The sequence below is a fragment of the Acanthaster planci genome, linkage group LG13 (genome assembly GCF_054643075.1).
Source record: "Acanthaster planci isolate LZ-2023a linkage group LG13, COTS_SCS, whole genome shotgun sequence".
NCBI lineage: Eukaryota > Metazoa > Echinodermata > Asteroidea > Valvatida > Acanthasteridae > Acanthaster > Acanthaster planci.
Window position 1 is genome coordinate 13,870,643 of NC_141789.1, and position 18,671 is coordinate 13,889,313.

The 18,671-nt window shown below is 41.2% G+C and overlaps 1 protein-coding gene across 1 annotated transcript in view; it reads left to right on the forward strand.

Annotated features, from left to right (window-relative positions):
• The window catches only part of LOC110973839 (adhesion G protein-coupled receptor A3-like), a 44,119-nt gene that overhangs the window by 368 nt on the left and 25,080 nt on the right, over positions 1 to 18,671 (forward strand). Inside the window, exons 2-4 of the mRNA XM_022224984.2 lie at positions 1,726 to 2,407; positions 11,340 to 11,411; positions 17,103 to 17,174. Coding sequence (XP_022080676.2) covers positions 2,130 to 2,407; positions 11,340 to 11,411; positions 17,103 to 17,174 — 422 coding nt within the window. The 5' untranslated portion in view covers positions 1,726 to 2,129. The remainder of the gene's footprint in view (positions 1 to 1,725; positions 2,408 to 11,339; positions 11,412 to 17,102; positions 17,175 to 18,671) is intronic.

An 18,671-nucleotide genomic window follows, 5' to 3' on the forward strand; every position in this document is an offset into this window, starting at 1 on the left:
GTGCAGGGCCGCGTGTGGCAGTGGTAATGGTATGTGTTTTATTCCTCCGTGGGTTTACTCGTTATGAGTCGTGTGTCTTGGTTTACGTTTTCATCGTCATTGGGAGTACATGGACACGGTTGTTGTACAGTTGTGTGTCATATTTTTCTCAGTTAATCAGTGGGAAGGGTTGTAGCACTTAGATGTGCAGTTGTAAAGTGTAGGCCTATGGCCTACATGTAATTGTACAGTTGTAAATTGTAGGCCTAATTGTATTTTGAAAGAGCGTCGCATTAATTTCTATCGATTTCATTTGCACGCCAATCTCCAAAAGACTAACTTACATTTAATGTCCATAGTCCATAATTGCCAGGTCCCTAAGTTTGCCGGCAATTGTGCTTGGTTTTCACAGTAATGGGCAAAATAATGGATCCCACTGGCAATAAGCCTGTGTAATTCAATTGGCTTTCTTGGGTTATCCCAGAATGAATCAACCTTATCTTGTTTTCTTTGTGTACGATTGTTGTTTAGTTGGTTGATTTCTGAATATATTAATAACAATAATGTCACCGATGTTAATATTGTATGTAGCCTGTTGGAAGATTCAAACAGTGACATCAATTAACAAAAACATTATAGCAAAAGTACAAAGGACAATGGCTAAAAGACATTTCAGTCATGCCAGGCACATATGAGGAATACTGCATGTGTGTTAGCTCTTTCAGCAGCTTAGTTGAGTGAGATTTTAATTTCGAGATTGCCATATATTTTAATTTAATTTTAATTTATTTCAAACACATCAACAGTGACCAAATCGGCAATTACAGGAATGGTACATGTAAATTAGAATGATAACCCACATGGTGACTTGTGGACTTTAAAGTAAATTTGAGATAAAGATTTTAGTAAATGATGCCCTTGGAAATCCAAGTTCAAGGAATGCTCTAGTGCAGTAGTTATGATAGTTGACACTGGATGATTGAGGAAGGTTCCTTAATAAAAATGCCTGGAGTTGGAAATAGTACAAATTTTGTTGAAGTAAAATGCCCTTTAATTTTGTTCATTCGGGCAATTAAGCAATTGAAAAAAACAGACTTTTTTCTTGGATTCTCTTGGAATTTGACTGAAGGATCCTTCCCAACATCTGGGGGGAGGGGGGCCAGGGTAATGTTTTATTCAAGTTATTCTCATAGTTGTTGCTAGCTCTTCAGTCTTTTTGTTGGGGCTGCATGCTAAAATGATCAGATTCACGGGGACTCAGGGAAAAAATTGAAGATGAGATCACAGTATGTTGTTGACGTGTGCAGCATAACAATCAAAAGGCCCTCCTTGTCTTCAACACCCCTGAGAATATGTTGCGGGTGAAGGTGCGTTAACCTCAAATCCATTGACTTTAAATCCAATAAGGTGTCATTTGGCCTCTGGTCAACCTCACTTTTCCGTTTCCAGTTTGACACGGTGTTGGAAGTAGCTCAAATTTTGTTGAAGAAATTTGAGGATAATCCTTGTTATCCCAGTCATAAAAAATGGGGGGTTGGAGGATATTTGGCATGCATGTGTACAGTGTACATGTATATGTGCGCATAATATGAACATATCTTTGTCCCTCAGAGCCAATCATTGCTAGAATTTGTTTTGTAAATCTTGTTCAATCTAGAACATGTACATTTACACTGTATGAATTCACTCAGTATGCCTAAAAGATAACTGAAATAAGTTGTTCAACTCTACTTTTTACTGCCGCAGAGTCCATCCTCCTGAAGATATGAATTGAAGAATCCATTTCAGTGGAACTCGGCCAGCTTAACTGAACGGAAGCCTCTGCAAATGGAATATGTATTTGTGTCCACAGTTTTGGACTTCATATTGGAGTTTATATTTGGATATGGTGTGCATTCACGACATGCACATTTTGACAGCTGTTCGGTACTAGCAGGATTCATGTGAGAGTTTTATCAATAAGCACTGCCGTGCGATAAACCAAGGCATGCTGATGAATCCTGGAGTTCTGAGTGATTCAGAGTGGCAATGTCTTCCATCTCGCCGGTGTAAACTACCAATATTTGGATGACGCAGAAGTTCACCGACCTTTCGGGGGCCATTTTTCCTTGCATGAATTCTTTTAAGTTGCATTGCTGTCGAGCCTCGCCATGACCACTACTCCTTGCCGGTTCCATCAGCCCTTCCAACTGGCCCACGCCCTCGGGCTCCTCCTGATCTTTGCCCTCCTTGTTATCTCCACCCTGGGGTCGCTTGGGGTCGACGCCTGCCCCTCCAGCTGCACCTGCAACCTGGTGAGCCGGCGTGGCGACAGGGAAGGGCGTGGCCGGGAGGGGAGGCGGCCCAGTCGGAGGGAGGTTGTCTGCAGTGGGCGGGGGCTGAAGGCACCCATCGATCCCACAACTGTTCCAAAGGACACAGTACAGCTGTAAGTACAGAATTATTGGATTTTGACGGGTTGTTTGCCCTGTGGCGCGATAGTGATTTCCTTAGCCATCTCTTAAGTTGTTCATTTGATGCTGTCTTTGATTGAAAACACTTTTCTTTTTCTTTGTTTTTTGTTTTTTTTAGCAGAGCAAGGACCACTTAATTTCCACCATGTATATTATTTTATATGAGTGGCAAGTAAACTATGTAATTTTTGGTGCATGTGGAGAGCTTTGACTACCAAAAAACCCCAGCATTACCTGTTCATATACATGTATCATGCACATTTAATTGGTCAGTAAGCAAGTCAGAGTGTGGGTTCCAAGCCTCCTTTTCCTTTTTTTGTCAGTCTTGCATAAACACAAATAAATTTTTATCACAGATTTCAATTTATTCATCAGAGTAGACAGGTAGTTAAAAAATTTCCTTTTATTCACTGATGCTCTCAAGTTCAAAAATGACGAGTTAACTTTGCTTTCAATTTATAAGGCCAACTCATTGACAGAGTTCATTGCTTGTTTGTTTTTTTTCCCCAAGTTTTTTACACCCACCACACGTTGGTATAACATTGAGCCATTTATTTGTAAGAAATATGAATGTATAGATATACATGGATGTACACCTGTGCAATTCCCTACTTCTTATTTTCTGATTAACCCTAACACTCCTCAATCGTTCCCCTGTTGGAGGACTGAGGAGTGTTAGGGTTAATAATGTGAAAATCCATTTTTTTCTTCAATATGTTAGGATAGTTTGTACAGGGTATGTTCAGCAAAATTCATGAGCTGATGCTGTGTGGGAACATGCACGGACCTGTTTCACTGTGATCGACATCGTTAACCCTAACCCTCCTCAATCCTTCACCTGTTGGAGGACTGAGGAGTGTTAGGGTTAATCATCAAATTAGAGAAATTGTAATCTGTCCCCCTACCTCATTCATGTTTGGGTTTGTGCTCCATGGAAAGTTCCCCTTCCCCAACAAATCTAGACACTTTACTCTTTTTCAGCCTCCTCACAGAAGGGGCCCGCGCACCAGGAAAATGCCTTGAATTCGCCCCATTATCCTCCGGGGTTATTGATTTGGGGACAAAGGGATGGTTGACATGTTTGTTGTCCAGGGGGAAAAAACTCCGCCTCAGCTGCCTTTATCCTCCCTGTTGATCCACCGAAGGACACCCTAAAGTGAAGATCCGGCAAAAAAGTTGGACGCTCACAATGAGTTGAGCTAGGGACAGCCTCTGAACTGGTGCAAGACATTGTTGGCTTGTCTATGGGTGATTATCGCACCTGACGTGTAGGTAAAACCAGAGGTACCGGGAAGATTAGCTAGATAAGATTATACCATACATGTACCTTAGTCTGTGATTATACAAACCTCACATTCCTCAATTTTCCAAGGTCCGCCCAGAAATTCAGAAAACTGTGAATGAGTTGGACGTGTGCCATCCGTCTGTTCTCCATTGAGATGAATGCCTTTAGACAGTTTGTACAAAAAGTCCCATGCCTTTTGGTTTCTTGCTCATTGGTGGATTTTTAAAGTTTGGGAAAGGATCTTTGCAAAATGCCTACATGGAGGATAGGAAGTTTGAGTTAATAGAAATAAGGACGTGACATAAATGGCCAGTGGTTCTTGGTATCATTTGCTTGCACTGGATTCGAAAAAGCCCCAGAGCCCATTTACGTCATACATACGTACATGTTCCGTACATGTGTCAATATCAGCGGTACAATTTTGCAGGCGTAATAAGCCTTTTGCGAGTTGAATTTGAACAAAATCTGGTACACTGAGTTCTTTCAATTCACGTGAGCATACAGGTAATTTGAATATTCCCATACTAAAACCACTGTTGCTATAATATGTGATTTGGGGCAAGCTTTGCATCATGACCACCATTTCTAGAATGGGACTGGTTCCTTTGTGCCCTCCTTGTCTTAACACAAAGGAACCAGTCCATTCTAGAAATGGTGGTCACTATGCAAAAGCTTGCCCTGAATTACGAGGTAGATGTATAGCAATGTGTTTTTAACCCTCCTATGCTGAAGTCACTCTTTGGGTCACTTGGTAAACACCTCAAAGAAGCACAGCTGTGTTGTGTTGTGCACTGCACCAACAGACCCTCACAGGAATATCAGATTGCACTTTTGTGCTGCCCAACAATTGAGCTTCACTGTTTCATGTGCATAATTGTGCAGTAAACCAAATGCAGTGAAGAGGACTGCACAAAAGACCCTGGGTCATTTTGTGCCGACAACCTACTGTGTACACGCTGAACCTGTGCATGTCTGAATTCCATATAGAAAACACATGCTCACCAGTGACTGTGGGCATTTGTGCTGTAAAACCAAAGAAGAGTTCTGGGGAATTCAAATTGTTATTACTCAATGTACCAGATTTTATTCAAATTGATCTCGCTGAAGGCTTATTGCATGTACAATGTATGTAAATTAGGTCCCCCCCCCAAAAGGCACGCACCTGCACACTTACATGTACATCTATGATCTAGGTCTGTGTGCATTCAGCACCTGTTTCCATCTCCTAATTTCATTTTTGTCGCCATTTTCCACCTTATTGCCTTTCTTGAGATGTACCAATGGCTGGGGCCCGCCCTTCCATCTTGCCTTCTGCCTCCGGGGCCAGTGCTGAGTCATGGGTCTTGCTGTGATCCCACACCAATTCTCTTGGGCCGCACACCAGTGTTGGCCTGCTCCACCTCACTGTTATAATCCTGTAATTTCATTCAGAGTGATTAAGGCCCAAGAAATAATTTATGAAGCGTCCCACTTTCATTTTTCGGGTAAGGTATGTTCCAGATGCATCATGTTGAGTTTGTCATATCCCATGCATATTTAATCATCGAGGGTTAATTGCTTGAAGATTCGGAATGGTGAACTGGTTCAGCATCTGGGATTTACTCCAATGCACAGAGGCCTACAGTTGTTTATCTACACAGAATTAGAGAGTGATGCATGCTTGCAATTCATGTGCTTTGTCACTCCCAATAAAGTCCCAGTTGCTGGCATGAACAAAGACCTATGGAGTATGGTCGGTGACTACATGTATGCACTGTAGGCCAAAGGCCCACATTCATGCATAGGAGCTCTACACCTGCGCCCAGTGTATACACACTTGAAGGGATACAGAGATCATATTGACATGTACACTACTGGTGCCTGGTTCTATTCTGTTGTCCAGTTCCGTAATCAAACGGATGAGGAACTTGACCTACTGGTTAGAACTGAGTTTTAAAATTGGAGTTGAATTCTCCTGATTTTAAAATCACATTTGTGGCCCTCAGTCCAGGAATTCAGGGCAGAGTTAGCTGTGCATTCACAAAAAAACCTGGTGAATTTCAGGGGTTTTTATATCACATTTGTGGCCCCGCAGTCCAGGAATTCAGGGCAGAGTTGGCTGTGCATTCACAGAATCAATGTTTGTGCACTGTACGCATATGTAAATTCCATATGGTACGTGCTATTTACATCTGTGTACCCCCCTCATAATGCATCTGTTCTAAATCTATTGTAAATTCTGTAACACTGATTACGGAATGTACCGCTATGCATGCAGGTGGACCATTGTTTACTGAAGGTGAACGCTTTGCTGGCTTGAGTCTGATTGAACTCTTATCTTCTGCATTTGTATAGACATCCCGCTGCCCACCACTTCAATCTTTCTTCTCAGTGTGCACCCATGAATCACTGTTAACGGCAGTTTTTAACCTTGAAGGCGACCTAGAGTAGTGTACATGCATTGAAGGAGTGACTCATTTGAATTACCAGAGGCACTCAAACCTGCCACAGTAGTTGTGCCTGATGGAGGAAGAGCCATCATTTTTATCTTGGTGACAAATTCGTCTTTTCATGATAAATTGCCAGTCAAATCAACAGCCACGTTCCGGTCTGGGGTGTCCAAATCGCCATGTTGTCCTGTCAGCATTGGTATTTTAATAAAATGGCCCTTTAAATATGAAATGGTGGTGACAGTTTTAGATATTGTGAGTAAAAGGTCGAGTGTATATTGCAAGGAACCCTCAGTGCAACCAAACGCTGTCGCTCCTTGGCTTTGTGAATGATGATGCGTCGTTTGCCATGAGAATATGTGACCCGCTCTGCAAAAAAGGGTATTAAGTCGCACCATGCCAAAACATGTAATGGCCCATTCTATTTGGAGAGGGCAAAATTTCTTCAAATATGTGATTTTTGTGTTTTTTCCGTAATAAATAGCTGCTATAATATTTGTATTTTCAGAATTTGTGACTACAAACATGGGTACTGAAAAATAAAGATGAAAAATTGATCATTCAGTAGGAAATCCTACATAGCATTGTGTTTCCAAGTGCTACACTTTATGAGCTTTTTCTTGAATAGTGCTCGTATTGAATCCGAAAATGTGGATAAATATCTATATACCGGTATCTCCAGAACGCAGCTTACTACAGGGGTCATGCATATAAATTGTTGCTTTTGATGTACAGTACAGAATCCAGCCATATCAAAAACTCCTAACCTGAATTAGTTCAATCCGGTGACTTATTCCCCATTTTTCTAGAACCGGTCACATATTATTGCCCCACATCCAACAGATGATGCTAAATTTGTGGTTGGAGAGAACTTAACTTATTTTGGCCAGGGATTTGTCTTGATTTCACCCGTACCTGCCGCTGCATAAGAAACCAATGGTACATTCTCTGTACAAGTTGGCATTCTGCAGTACATCTTCCACAAGGTACATGTACAGTGTACATTATATACATGTATGTATCAGTTTACAAGCTTAGCTTAGTGATGGGCCTTGATCTGTCCCGATCCATCCAAAGTCTCCGGTCAGCAGACTCAGTCGTAAGGATATACATTGTACATGTTTGTACACAATTACGTACATGTACATGTTCCGCTATGCTGATCTCCTAGAGCACTCGTTTTCTTACTAGGACGCCCATCACTGACACATCAGAAGCGCAGTGTCTCTGCTCACAGTGTGAGGTGTACCATACCTCGAACAAAAAAAACCTGAGAAACAACACTTCATTTCTAGAAATTCTACCCCTCCCCCTCCTCCAAGTGTCTTCCTCTCATTCCCCAAGGCTGTTTTCCCAAGAACCTTTTAAGTTTTCTCCGCTTCAAGTTTAAATGGCTCCGTAAATTTACCGATCTTTTCCTCACAGTTCTCATGGTCAAACCATGTTTCCCCTCTTTTCTTTTCTTTTCATGTAAGCCAAGTTATTACCAGTCACAGAGATACATGTACATTGCTAAAAGGAATCGTGGCCTCAGCTTTAAGGAATGCTCAATTTGGCCTGTAGAAGTATTTGCAGATGCCACGTGTCCATGTGTATGTGCGTACATTGTATACAATCAGGACCACGGGCGTTCTTATGATTTTTGAATCCACATAGTGGATTCACTGTACTAGTAGCACTGTATGCCCAACAACCACCAGTAATCACCTGCTGATGTGAAAGAGAATTGTGTGAGGCCACACTCCGTACAATGCACTGGCATGTACATGTACCTAATTAACTTACATGTATTTACAGGTATGAGCAACCCGGTACATGCAAATGAAATTTAAAAATCAATATTATTTGTATTATTAACCTGAATCTTTCATCTCTGCGTACTGTTATGTATATGTACATAGTGCTTCATGTACATTACGCTGCATGCCATGTGTGTGCATTCATGGCCATGTTCATCCATGTACATAGTGTGTATGTATACGGTGTAGGGGTACACATGTGTACGGTTATAATGATTACACTTTGCCTTATTGATAAATGTGATTTGTCTTTGCATAGGTCCATGTCAATTTGGCAAGCATACATGTACATGTACTGCCAGTGGTATGCATGTTTATCCTCGAGATTGTGGATATCCGGGATGTGTACCAAGTGATAAATGAGCGTCTTGTGTAAATATGATCAAAATAAATGTTGCTCCTTCTACTGGTTGTGTTTGTGACTATCTGATTAATAAATCCCCTGTTGACCTCGCAAGAGCACTTGACCAGGCCTGAAGAGATCAGGATGAATCTTCTAGTTACTTCAATCGCAGGATGTCAGGGCATACATGTATGATTTCAAAATAACCTCTCGTCAAAATGATAACATCACTTGCTCACTGTCTCATCCAGAAGAAAGTATCATTGAAGGGTTTCATGAAAAACGGCGGTGGCGGCTGGCTCGTCTGTTCAAACATAGATTTATGTACATTGTCTCTGTCTGCATATAAGCTGTCTGTGTGCACTTGAGTTGTTTTGCCATATATAACAAACGAAATACCAACATAATTACGCTGTACTTTGGCCAAATTTTATCAGGGATTTGTTGATGGTATTGTTATTGTGCAGAGCTCACACAAGCCCAAGCCTGTGGTGAATACATTTAATGTTTTACATTTTTCATTGTAGAATTAGTTGCAAGAATGGTATGCGGGTCCTTTTTTCCGGTTTTCATTAGCACATGTAGGATTTCTTTTAATAATTGTAATTATAAATGTACATTTCAAGGTATTAAGAAATGTACAGTGTAATGTTGTGCTTTTTAACCCTAACAGTACCGGGCGTTGTTTGGCTTAGAGTACTCAGTACTACAAAATACTAAGTAACACTCTGAGCCTGAAGGACCTAGCGCTACAAATTACTATTTCTGGCTAGGTTTATTCCGTTGTTACTCGTACAGAGAACAATGAAACCATGCATTCATGGTGCCACAGCACTGTATGGTACATTGTCTTCTCTATTGTATTTTATGGCTTCAGAGAATGTTAATGTCATGTCCTCTTACAAGCGACAGGGCTGAGTACTACATTTTACTACTAAGTAGTACTTTGTAGCATTCGGGACTGTTAGGGTTAACAGACTTCATGGTAGTTTAGATTTGGACATCTTATTTCAAGCCTCCTGTATCCTCAAGCGCATTCCTCTTACTTGGGATATTGTAATTGAAAATAATGGTTCATTTGATATTCTGTTCCGCATGCTTAGCATTCATCTGGTTTTTATTTTCATTGTTAATAATAAAGAGGATGACACCAAATCCCTCAAATGTTAAATTTAGCCCCTTCCGTTCCCCAGGGTGGTTTCAATCCATCCACTTTATCCTTGTGGGAGGGGGGAGAGTCACCGTGCCCTCAGAAATGTGGCATTGAAGTTGCCGAAATGGGAACCGCGAAATGCAATCCGGAGAAACGCGAGTCGTGTGGGCGGCTGCCGTGAAATGAGGAAATAGTAGACTTGAGATTGATGTCTGCACGGGTGTTTGAGACCGGTAACTTTATCGCGTGATGGCTGTATCATCTGTCCAGTTTGGCAGAACTTATGAGACCATTTGGCTTTATAGAGCTTACAGGAAAAAGCAAACTCAACGAGGGTTGTTAACACATGTTCAAGTGTTCTGCTTTTCTTCCCCTAACGATGGAAAACATACATGTGTAGAATTGTACATTAAAAAGAGGGATATTTGAGTACACAACAAATGTACATGTACATACATGTACATGTACATGTAGTGTGTTAAACTTTATGGGTGTATGGCATACACGTACTTCATTACAAGCGGGGCCTGACTCTCTCACTTTTCAGCAAAATATAAATTGCTAAACCAACAGTCGTTACGCACTGTGTTTCAGATGTATAGAGCAACTTGTTTCAAATCTCTGACCTGAATGTGTACGTGAACATGTACATGTATGTTGTTTACAAGGTAAGGTAACCTGTATCTCCATTTGTGTGTTAAGGAGTGCAGCTCACATGTACATGTACAGTGTACTGGGCACATGCAGTACCTATGCATGTTGGTTCACATAGAGCACAAATACACCAGCCCGTCTTACGTACATGTAATGTACATTATACCAGTATATATGTACACGTACATGTACATTTAGCTCAGTACACTTCACCAAAGGCTGTTAAATGTAGAGTTATTGTTTCTCGTCAGCGCCCGCATGTGATTTGGCCCTGCATCAAAAATTTCATTGTTCATTATTTTTGGAAAAAAAACCAGTGGAACTTGACAGAAAATCCCATTCCCAACATCGAAAGTTACATTCTGGCAATCCCAGTCATCAGAACACAAGAAATCTGAAGCTTGAATGCCCGTGGGCACCTTGTCAGCCTAGTGGTGCACCCAATGGCTTTTTTATGCATGTGAAAAGGGTATTATTTTTCCTTGATAGAAAATAATGAATTACGGAAAAAAAACGCATCAACATTTAAGAAACCCCTGACAATAAACAATACGTCAAATTTCATTGCCTAATGTGCATTTTCTCAATTTGTGAAGTCACTTTTGGATCTAGTTTGGACTCGCTGCAAGCGTACATGTACATGTCAAAGATCCGTGGTACAGGACACCAGTTTCACGGGAGGCCTCAAGTTTAAGTTCCCACACACTCCACAAAGCAATGCCCGACCCTAAGCCCTGTAGTATTAATGCCCAGTGCACAAAGGAATGGAAGGAACCTGCCAGTATGGCCCCGGTGTTGAGTGCTTCGTGCTTTGCAGGATGCCCTGCCATCCCCAGCTTGTGTCAACATGCACACCTTGAGCCCCAAGCCCTGGCTGCATAAACAATGAGTAGGATATTCGTTGCCTTCTCTCCCCCCCCCCCCAAAAAGGTGCCAGCTGGGACAAATTACCGGGGTCAAGTTCTTCTGTACATGTACATTCTTTTCAAATGACTGTAAACGTGTGAATTACATGCGGACATGTTTGTTGGGCGAGTGAAAAGACATATTATTGACAATTCCCGAGTGTCAATTTTTTTAACTTGAATTCCCAAGTTTCAACCTACTGCACATGTACATGCACTGTGCACAGTAGCACATGTATTTTCTGAACAGTTTGGAAGGACGCACATTGACACGAAGACACGCAGCCATGGGATTATGACTAATAAGTTATACTTTTTTCAATTGTCTTTTCTCCCTAGGGATCTTAGTAACAACCAGATAACGTCATTGCGGCAGAACACCTTTGCTGGATTGTCGTCCCTTCTCCAATTGTGAGTAAATTGATGTTACAGTCTGTGAACACTGATCACATGCGTACATATTTGACCTGCACGGACTGGTGTTTTTCCATGATCGAACCGATGTCAGGCGTGAATGTTTCCTCGGATCAGCTGATTTCCTCGTTTTTTTACTTCACACTCGTGCCATTGAAAATTGAAAAACACCGTACGTGTACAAAGTCTGGAATTGGAATTTCCTCTTTTTTTGTCAGAATCCAAGTTGAATGCTTGAGATGTACTACGTAGCCTGGGGTGTTTTTGTGCCAAAATACAATTACGTGCATCATTTCTCGTGAGCAGTGGATTCCAACTTGCATTTTGCCTGAGACCCTTAACCAAGGACACATTTAATGACCGGTTTGGCTCAATTTGAATGTACTTTCCTGAACTATAGAACCTGTAATTGCAAATATCACAGATTTCTGGAGTTTTTGAACCTACTTTTACTTTGATTCTCAACAGTCAGGATTATTTTCTTCAACTTGATTTTTATTATTATTATTAAGCTGTGCGTGAAATTTCTTATCCATCCATGATGCATGTACTTGTGGTGTATTTCAGATAAGTGATTGGCAATGGGATTTTGGACCCCTTCAGATTTTCAACATTCAAAAAAAATATAGTTGTTCAGAAGGGATTAGCTTTCCAACAATTTCCCCCTTTTTTTTGTCTAGTTGGCTTACCTTCCTGTGTTTGCTCCACGGCTGTCACTTCAACTCAAATTTCACACCCAGGGAATTCTCTCTAATTGTGCCTTTCAGGTGTGCTATCAAAGCGCACCTTTTTTTTTTTTTTTTTTTTTTCTTTTTTTCATGAGTGTTTTTCCATTATGGCCGGCCCCGGTGCAGCTTTTGTGGAGGAATTTGTCTGGAAGGCATGCATGCGTGTGAATGTTATGATTGCTCCAGTGGAAGTTCATGTGAACCTCTGCCTTGCCTGTTTTGTGTGGTAAAATGGTAGAGTTTTTACTCGGTGTTTGCACTTGTCAAAAAGGAAGTTGTATACAGGTATTTCCAGAACTTAGGGGTCCAAAAGTGTGACATTTTTGTGTCCCTGTTACATCAGACCTTTGTCATTTGACATGGAAATATCACTGGAATTGATTTTAAACTATTACCATTTGTTTGGCGGGTAATAATTCATCACTCTTGGAAATAAGTAGAATATATGTTCTGAACTTTACACAATCATACATGTTTGTCAGATGTGACAGGGACACACTCAAAAAAATGGACCCTTAATTTCTGGAATTACCCATATATGTCTCCTGAAAAGTCTCAAATTTAGACAGAATCCAGACAGGTTCTGGTCACTGTACTGTGCATTCTCAACACATACTAGAACTGGGACAGTACAAATTTGATCAATTGGTTAAGGTTACTGCGGTTTAAAATGGACCAGTTTTGTTTGGCATGTACCGTTTACCACGGTTTCTCAAATAAAGTTGTGTCATTTCTACATTTTGTGTTCTGCACTGCACACTAGCGTACAAGTATGTACATTTAAATTGGGCAAAAAAGGGTCCACAGCAGCAATCGGGGAGTCATGAATGCCAGATGAGAAATTGTCCCCGGAGGAAAATGCCTCCCCCCCCATGCATGTGGCGCTCAGACTTCAGTAACAATCTTGCTTGCTTCATTTCACACTTCATCAAGAGGCAATCAAACAACATTCTGCCCTATTGGCCAATGTACTCGGCTGTGCTAGGCGTAATTTTTTACGGGCTGTAAATTAGATCATTCGGCACTTGTCCCCCCCCCATAAAAATACATGCAGGGCTCACTTGGGACTGTAAAAACAGGTGAACTGGTCTCAGTGAATTATGACTGTGCTGCTACTATGCTATGCACATTGAGACTCCATAAAACCTATTAATACACAAGCAGTATTTTGGGGATGTAAAGTGAAGTGTAAGGGCACTAAACAAGGACATGAACATGCTTGGAACTCTGGATCCATTTCAATAGGGGGCTCTACAGTGTTAGTTACATGTACGCACATTAGAGGTGAAAATTAGGCACAGTGCTGCATACACAGCGTTCATGGAGGGCTTACTCTGAATTGTGTGCTGCGTGTCATAATATACCAGTGTGACATTTAGTGTCCCTGTTACACCTGACATGACCTGTGTAATTTGACATGGAAATATCACTGAAATTGAGGTCAGACTATTTCTACTTGGTTGGCAGGAAATTTGCGTTAATTCATCACTCATGGAAATTGGCGAATTGTTCTGAACTTTAGAGAATCGTCTGTCAGATGTGACAGGGACACGAAAAAAATTGGACCCCTAATTTATAGCCTAAATACAGGCAGGCGTATGTGGTACATGGGCCTTCACAAGGTAGGAAGTCACTTCTTAGAATCAGATTCCAGTGAGTTTTTTTCCAAGCTTTGAATTAAGGCAAGACATCTAAAACCTGAATATTATTTGTGACAGTTTCTGTGATAAGAGGCAAATTGTGAGTTGGCTGTGCACAGGATTTGCTAGTTTGTTCTCCTCTGAATTTACTTTTTAAAGCTCAAAGTGACAGGGCCTGGTCTTTGGATTCCTGGGGAGTCGTCTTCAAATGCAGTTTTCCCCCTTTGGGACTTCCTCAAAAAAAAGAACCAAAACAAAATGGATAATCATGTACCGGTATGGAACATCTTTATCCCCGTGTTTTCAACGGGAAATTTCTGTAATTTTTAGTGTGTCTCAGTGTGATTTAAAAAGAATGCTGCGATTTTCAAAATAGATAAAGAGAGACATGTGTGTTGTATGGAAATAAAAGCCTGCCCACATACCCTGTCACATTGATTAACCACGCCACACTGACACCCCTCCAGCGCACATTAATGCATCCGAACATTTACATGCGGCCTGGCGTAAATAATTAGATCTGGAGGCTTTGGTGGCGGCGGGAGAGAAGACGAAACGGGGAAACGGAGCGTGACACAGAGGAGAATCCAAGTTCCAATTTGTCCCGCTGGATGCAGTATTGTGTCCTGCAGCGGTGTCAGGAACAAACTCCCAAGATATCCCTGTTTTGACCTGCTGTCGGCAAGAGTTGCTGACGCACAATTTTTTTTTAATTTTTTATATGTTTAAACTTCAAACCCCAAGCTGAACAGGCCTGCTTGTTTTTGGTGCTTATCACTGTGTGCTCGTGCTTATGCATTTCAGTCTTCCGGCACTGCGAGTTAGCCTGTTCGTGTTTTGACCATGACCGGCTACATCCAAATTATGTGGCTATGACCAGCATTAATACTGTCACCGATGGGCATGGGAGCAGCTGGCTACCGGTAGTTGTTGCGGTCATATGCCGTAGATGCATACATTATTTGTAGCTGTACCCAAACGCATGACATTGGAAAGAAGCAGTAGATCATAGGAGATAGAGGACATTACATACAAAATCCTTGATAGTTGTGTCTACCAGTGGCATGTGTTTGCGGATCACATGAAGCCAGACAAACAGCTGTTAAGTTTCTTAACAGAATAGGGACCCTTTATAATTAGGGTCATTCCAGAAATTTGGGGTCCATGTTTTTCGTGTCCCTGTCACATCTGACACAGGATTTTGTAAGTTCAGAACACATTTTCTAATTTCCAAGAGTGCTGAATGAATGTAAATTACCAGCCAAACAAATAGTAACAGCTTTAAAATCAATTCGGGTGAAATTTCCTTGTCAAATAAAAAGGTCAGATGTAACAGGGACAGAATAATTTTACACTTTTGGACTCCTAATCTCCGGAATTACCCATTAGTGTCACTCTAGCCCTAATGCTCATAACACAGAGAAATGTCCTGATGTTATGAGTATCACAGCTGGACTTCTAGTTGAGCCAATGCACATGTACATGTACATGTACCTTTTCATAAGAATGCTCAAGGACCAGTACCATGTACACACATACCTGTATGCATGAAGGGCACTGGACATGTCCACACATTCGAGGTTGCAAAAATACATGTACATGTACTAGTTACCATTTTGTGCATGTACGGTACATGTACGTACACATAATAATAACACATGTAATATGAATGATTTAAAAACGCTTTCCATGTCAACGACATCACAAAGTGCTGTACACTAAATACCATTAAAAAGATTAAAAAGAAAGACAATTATAATATCATAAACAGGCTAAAAGCTGATACATAAGAAATACAAAACTTTCAAATTACACAATTACAACCAAATAAAAAGGCTTCTTAGTTAGCCAAACTGGACTATATTGCTAACAAGTAATTCTGGAAGAGGTGAGTTTTTACAAGTGGATAATGATAAAATATTCAGCTCACAAATGGGGGGGGTTTAGCTGATTAATTTATAGCCATCTCTTGTCACAGGTCCTCAGGAAACCACTCAACCTTGCCGCCAAATATAAGGCAGCCAGCCCGCAATTGCTCCCAGCACAAATCTGTTGATTTTCGGGGTGTTGGTAGAGCCCCGTAATTGGGCCCTCAGAGGTAACAATCAGACAAAAGGCAATGGTGTGAGGGGAGAGAAAGCCCAGGCCAAACTGTTCACACATCCCAGGCAATGACAACCACTGACCGTGATTGGAGAGGGGGGGAAATACATGGGCACAGAATGGGTAGTTACTGCAAAGAGAACTTCATAGCATTGGATTTGTCTTTTTCACCGCCAGTGTGTTCTGAATCCTTCAGTCTGTCGGAATTGCATGCACCCAACTGTTCAGCATTTAAAGCTAGGGTCTTTTCATCACTTTAGATTTGTGCAAGGAACAAGAAATTGGAGATTCAAACTAATACGCTGCCGTAATGCAGTAATTCATAAGCACTAAATCACTTTAGTGATTATTTCAGACTCAGCAGATGGACGCTGGCTTCATATTGTTGGACACCAAACCTTAAAAGTCTTTTACAATTCCAAATTTTCTGGGCTTAGCACCACTCATTTCTTTATCTGTAAGCCAACAGATGCTCTTGCTCGAGACCATGATGTACAATGTACATGTGCATGTATATATTAATTGTTGTGTACAAAATTCCCTTCTACTGGTACATGTCCTGTCCTTGTTTTGAAGACGATCACTTCACCGGTAGCTTGACCGACTGCTGTGCTATTTATTGACCCAAGGCTTCTGCAAATCTGCCAGCAGCATGTAATGCGGAATGTTTGGCCCACAGTGGGACAAGCCTGTATTTGAATTTTGCAGGGGGTGCACCTTGCCGGGTCTTTATTCCATAATACCGACCAGCTGCAGGTGGAGTGGTATGTTGACGCACTTGACAGTGTACCAGTGCATGGTCCACTCTTGTTATCCTTGCTTCACTGGAGGATGACACAAATCAGGCGTGACTTTTTTTTTTTTCTTTTTTTTTACACTGATTGCTGGGGAATGCTAAATAAATACAGACCAGGCTGCCAGTCAAGGGACCAGCTTAAAAGTTCCAATAAATTAGGATTGACATCAGCAAACTCTCCAACATCAAAATCTTGTCCAAAAATTGTCACAATTCCCCTAGTATTTGGAGACATAGGAAATATGCGTACATGTAAATAAGTTCATATTTTGGATCCCCCCCTCATTGAAAGATTTGGGTTGTTTCTGTGTGGTGTATCTCTCGGGATTTTGAGGTTTTTCCTGTTGTGTGTTCAGTGAGATAGAATGCGGGGTGGGAACCCTGTTTACAAATGTCGTTTCTCCCGTTCCTTCATCCCTAGGAACTTGAGTGGGAACTGCATTTCGTACATCGAGCCGAAAAGTTTTGATGGTTTGGACCAACTCCAGAAGTTGTAAGTAGCAGCTTTTTGTGAACATATGCAGCTTAATTTAAGCTTTTTTGGGGGGAAGAGGAGTAAGGAACCTTCTTAACCCTCGAACTCCACTCTGCAGAAACCTAGTGACATGCTCTTTGTACTTAAGCTTTCTAAGAGGCATCAAGCTTTCTAAGAGGCATCAAGCCTCATATAAAGTAACAGTAACATGGCGTAACCATTCTCAATCCCGCAATATCCTCCAAATTCGGGTGGATTTTGAAGGATGAGGGAGGGTAGGGGTTAACACGTAGCTTGTGCATTCATAAAGGGCCTAGTTTTTCTGATTGTGCATCATTGGCTATGTGTGTGGTTTGAAGAGGGTGCTGGAAAGGCCGACAAAGGAAGAAAGCATTGAATGTGACTGTATATTGCTGGTGTGTACATGGGGGTGCCAGCCATATGATGGCATTTACAAATCCTTGACGTGGGAAAGAGGGTTTGTGTTCCTTGAGTGCTCCTGATCAAGAAATATTCATGTATTTCAAGCCCTTTGTACATGTGCATGGGGCCCAGTAGTCTTCATTACATACATGTACTTGTACGTTAAAATGTTATACATGTACATGTACATTACAAATTAATGTATTCATGGCATTGAAATGGTATGTTCAAATCACATAGAAAAGGCATCAGTGCCAAAGTCCATGTATATTTGCAGGTGCTTTATTTCACCATGTAGAGGTTATCCCTTGTGAAAAATAGCCATGTACAGTTATGTGCCCATGTGCAGAACCTAGAATGCAAGTACCCTGCACATACTGTTGTAAGCTGTGTTCTACGGGAAATGAAATCTCTTCACAAACCTCCAGCAGTGTTTGGCATGTCCATAATTCATTTGATCACTGCCAATTCAGTTAATTGGTCAGTGGCCGTCATTTATTGGAGGGAATCCAATATCACTGGGATGGGGAGCGTGGATTGCCTAACAGTATGAATAGTACATGGAGTAAAATCTAAGGGTTGTTATTCATTGGGTAGCCGCATTCCAGGGCATCAGAGATCTCATTCATTGGAATGTGCCGCATGTGGGATGTCCTGTCCTGCCTGTACATGTACAACTATGTATATGTACATGTACTAGCCCCAAGGAACAGAGACTTTGTGTCAGGGGACTTCTTCCTTCGTCCGGGTCAGTGCCATAAGGTCGTTATGGTGGTAACGACCTTATAGCACTGATGATTTTGAAAATAATGTAATTTTAGGGCCCTCTTCTAAGCATGAAAGAACTTTATAAAGAAACAGGTAATGTTCCACATTATTTCATTGATAAAAATCATTTTGGGGGACTGTTTCTCAAATCTTCACCAGGACTTTGCTTGTATTTCAAGTTTTAAAACAATTTCATTAACGACCTTTTTTAATGGGAAAATTTTGTTAACCTTATAGTACTAATACGACATCTTGTATTTTCTCCAGTTTTCCCAAATCACATATGTATGGGTAATTCCAGAAATTAGGTTGTTGTTTTTTTGG